Source organism: Austrofundulus limnaeus, unplaced genomic scaffold (genome assembly GCF_001266775.1).
Source record: "Austrofundulus limnaeus strain Quisiro unplaced genomic scaffold, Austrofundulus_limnaeus-1.0 Scaffold35, whole genome shotgun sequence".
In the NCBI taxonomy this organism is placed as follows: domain Eukaryota; kingdom Metazoa; phylum Chordata; class Actinopteri; order Cyprinodontiformes; family Rivulidae; genus Austrofundulus; species Austrofundulus limnaeus.
In genome coordinates, this window is record NW_013952437.1 from 701,925 (window position 1) to 706,129 (window position 4,205).

At 37.1% G+C, this 4,205-nt stretch overlaps 1 protein-coding gene across 1 annotated transcript in view; it reads left to right on the plus strand.

The window, feature by feature from the left end:
* The window catches only part of LOC106516020 (inter-alpha-trypsin inhibitor heavy chain H3), a gene marked incomplete in the record, with an annotated part of 15,960 nt that overhangs the window by 2,358 nt on the left and 9,397 nt on the right, over nucleotides 1–4,205 (plus strand). Inside the window, 7 exon segments of the mRNA XM_014006157.1 lie at nucleotides 686–848; nucleotides 939–1,049; nucleotides 1,330–1,458; nucleotides 1,532–1,648; nucleotides 1,748–1,916; nucleotides 1,995–2,105; nucleotides 4,063–4,205. Coding sequence (XP_013861611.1) covers nucleotides 686–848; nucleotides 939–1,049; nucleotides 1,330–1,458; nucleotides 1,532–1,648; nucleotides 1,748–1,916; nucleotides 1,995–2,105; nucleotides 4,063–4,205 — 943 coding nt within the window.

A 4,205-nucleotide genomic window follows, 5' to 3' on the forward strand; every position in this document is an offset into this window, starting at 1 on the left:
CAATCAATCAATCAATCAATCAATCAATCAATCAATCAATCAATCAATCAATCAATCAATCAATCAATCAATCAATCAATCAATCACTTGTCACCTGAGTGTCATACGGAGCGTGTGTGAGCCAGAATTTTTTCTTGTGTTAAGAGGTATTTTACTCAAACTGAAATCTATTGACCTTTTTAATGTGTTGTGTGTTTTTTATTTAATTGTTTGTAGATATAAATCACTCTAATAAATTGACACTACCATAAAAATGAAACACTCTTCATGTGTAAAGCACTTTGGAGTCCATATAAAAGTGCTATACAAGATATGGCCATTTACCATGTTTTGAAAATGGGTATTCTTACAAAATTGTTAAAGGCTCAAAAACCTATTTACTCCATTGTAGGTCCATTACATTGTYTACTAGGTTGAATTCTTCTCTGTTACCATTCACTGTCCATGAGAAGCTTTGTGGTTTAACCTCCAGTCCTGTGATCATAACATTATTCATTTGTCAATATGGTTCTGAATCTTCTATTTTAATTTCTAGATAGTCGATTCCCTTTTAATGTTCCATATTTAGTCTTCTGAGATGGTTGGTTAATTGCTGCTTTGTCATTTGCTTCATCTCTCCAGACATCTTGTTCATAAATTTCTTCAACCATGARGTATATCCATTTAATACSTGTTTCTCCTGCAGCTCTGTAGGGAGGACCATGGAGGAATTTAAAACTTCTGTAACTGTGGCAGCTCACAAAAAGATCACCTTTGAGCTCACGTACGAGGAACTTCTGAAACGCACTCGTGGCAAATATGAGCTGCTGATRCACGCTCGACCCATGCAGCCTGTCAAAGACTTCAAGGTTTGTTGATCCAACAGGAAAACAATGTTCAGTAACAGGAGCTTCCATAGTGAACACTGCTGACATTTATTTCATTTCACTCACTGTCAGGTTGACGTGTACATCTATGAAAAAGCTGGGATCAGTTTTGTTGATGTGAAAGGAGGACTGAGCACTAAAGCCCTGGCTAATGCCATCACCAAAACACATGAGGGAAACAAGGTACAACTTGGAGTGTTGCTATGCTTCTTTTCTGTCTTCACCTTGTTATCTAGGGCTAACATTCCTTATATAATTATCTGGTTTGGTTTGTTTTCATACTAAAGATAAGTTATGTCTCTCAATAACCAGTGTTTAGGACAGTTACGTATTTCACATTTGCATTCCTTTTATTTTTCTTTAGTATACTTGCCAAGTTGAGTGTCATTCTGGTGGATATGATATAAATAAAATAACCACTGTGTTTGAAGCTTGTATAAATCCTGGTTTAWATGGTTTGCAGGCCTGGGTGTATTTCTATCCAACTGTTGATCAGCAGAAAACTTGTGACAGCTGTGGAGAACAAGGTATGAATGGAGATCTGGTTATTGTTTATGACGTCAACAGAGACTCTGGACTGGGAGACATCAAGGTAAAAAGTTTTATGTAATGGTATTTTTCTTTTTTCATCAACAATATTTTCATTTCAACTATCTCTTTCTTAGACTTCAGATGGATACTTTGTTCATCACTTTGCTCCATCTAGTCTTCCCCGAATACCAAAAAACATTGTTTTTATTATTGATCAAAGTGGCTCGATGCACGGCAGAAAAATGGAACAGGTGAAGCTTTCAAACATTTTATTAACATTATTTATTATCAAGTACACAATGTATGAACACACCTGATTTATTTTTAATTGTGTTATTTTTATTAAACAGACTAGAATTGCCTTGATCCATATTTTGAATGACCTGGCTGAGGAGGACTTTTTTGGTATTATTTCATTTGATAGCCAAATTTTTCACTGGAAACGGGAACTTGTTCAAGCCACCAGCGCAAATTTGGAGGGAGCCAAGGAATTTGCACAGAATATTATGGACAGAGGAGGTTAGGTTTTTTTAAGAGAAAAAAAAATTGAAAATCTGGCAACAGGACTGTTCCTACATTTTTAACCTTCTTTTTRAGCTACAAATATTAATGCAGCAGTGTTGGAAGGAGCCCGTATGCTGAACGCACATCCCAGAGAAGGTTCAGCGTCTATCCTGATCCTTCTCACAGATGGAGATCCAACTACAGGTGAGCTAAAACACACCTGCTGGTTACAAAAAAAAAAAAACTTAACACCCAAAAAGCATTTGCAATAATTACATTTAAAAGTAAGTTGTTTAAACAAATAAAATTATTTGTGCCAATTTCTCACCGTGCATCTTCTTACAGAGTGTCTGATATATGCTGTGTTTTTCTACATTATWAATGGCCTACAATAATGGTAGACTTGTGACCAGGAATCTTTGCATACCACAGTGCTTGTTTGCATATACAAAATGGAAAAATCTGAGGTTTACCAGTCAGACAGAACCTTGAATCACGTTGAGTTCCTACAGAGGACGGTTTCTTTTATTTTTAAATTGGGACCACCATAAATTCATGGTCTCATTTCCCAGTCGTCCATGAGGAATTGAAGATATATGTCAACCACAACAACCCAATAGCAATCAGCTCACCTGCAGCACCCTTCCATGGGAAAGTTCTACAAATTTCTCCATTGCTTTTGCCATGGTACTAGACCTGCCTTCCTTCAAATGTTCTGAGTTTATTTTTTCCCTAGTGGACATGATATGGGAAATGGTAAATAGTGGACATGCTAGTCAGAAGTGAACTTTCCATGGCTCAACAATGTCTCCAGTCCAGTTTAGAGGTTCTTCATTCAGACCAAACACAGCCTAGTAGGAGACCTGTGTTGCTTTTCTGAAGTGCTGAATTGTTTGCCAGATTTTCAATGACACCAATCACCAGTACTTCTTCATGTTCTCCCCCAATTTCACCACCACCTGAGTTTAGCACTTCTTTTAACCTGTCAACTGCTTCAGGAGTCCTCCACAACAACAAGGGCTAAATGCTTACCTTTTAGCTTAAAGGGGACACATGCAAAATCCACTTATTTGCCATTGTATAAATTTTGGTGTGCACTTGGAGTCTCTAGAAGTGCAGAAAAATTGTATCTAGCCTCTCCCTGTGCTGCATATCTTTATATACTGTTTAATTTATATTTTTCAAACTGTTCAGTTTTCTTTTTTCTTTATTATGTTTTCTGAACTATTACATCACAGACTTCGCAATGGAACTGATGAATAAGGTATAAATTTACCAACTATAATTCTGTCATCTTCATTCTCCTCTAGCTCAGAAAAGAGATGGAAGAGGGGCTTGTGGAGATACAATAAATAGAAATTCAGACCAAAGCACTGCAGTTCCACTTTAAATAGACCCCAACTGAATTAGTCAAATGTAGAAAAATAAAGATTTAAAAACATGATTTGTCAAATTTAAAGGCTTTTCTCATCACGTGTCCTTCATTGGTTGCTGCCATAAACACCAACAACATTTTGGCCACATTTTCCATCTCTCCTTTTGCGCATTAACTCTATTTTGAAAACCCCCCAAAAAATGCCTCAAGTGAGCGTATCAACTTTTTTGCGAATTAGAGGAAGTTTTTTCGAATCATGCCATTTCCATTCACCTTTTCTGTTGCGATACTTCAAAAATGTGCATTATAAAAACATTGATGGAAACTAATGGAAGCTAATAACATGTTTTCTTTGTCTCTCTTGGAAAATACACCTGGACCAGACCTGTGTTTGTCTGTCTTTTTCCTGTCCTTCAAACCCAGCCGGTTGAGGCAGATGACAGCCTGTCCTGAGCCTGGTTCTGCTGTTTCTTCCTGTTAAAAGGAAGTTTTTCCTCTCCACTGTTGACAATGTGTTTCTCAGGATGGGAGACTGAGATGAAATGATTCAGTGCAATCTTCTGGCTTCTATAGATATATTGTTTTTTTTRCTTTTGTGTACAGTGCCCTGAGACAACAATTGTTGTGACTTGGAGCTATATAAATAAACTGAATTGAACTGAACTAACTTTAAAATAATCCAAACAGTTCTCCTGTATTTGAGCATCTTCTGACTTCCTTCATGGTTTCAATAGCTGCTTGACTGAATCAGTAGAAAACCTGAGCTCATGTCTTGTGTCTTTGCAGGAGAGACAAATTTTGAAGTTATTCAGTCAAATGTCAGACGAGCCATTGCAGGAAAGTTCCCACTCTACTGTCTTGGTTTTGGGTTTGATGTCAAGTTTGAGTTCCTTGAGAAAATGGCACTGGAGAACAATGGTGCGGCAAGA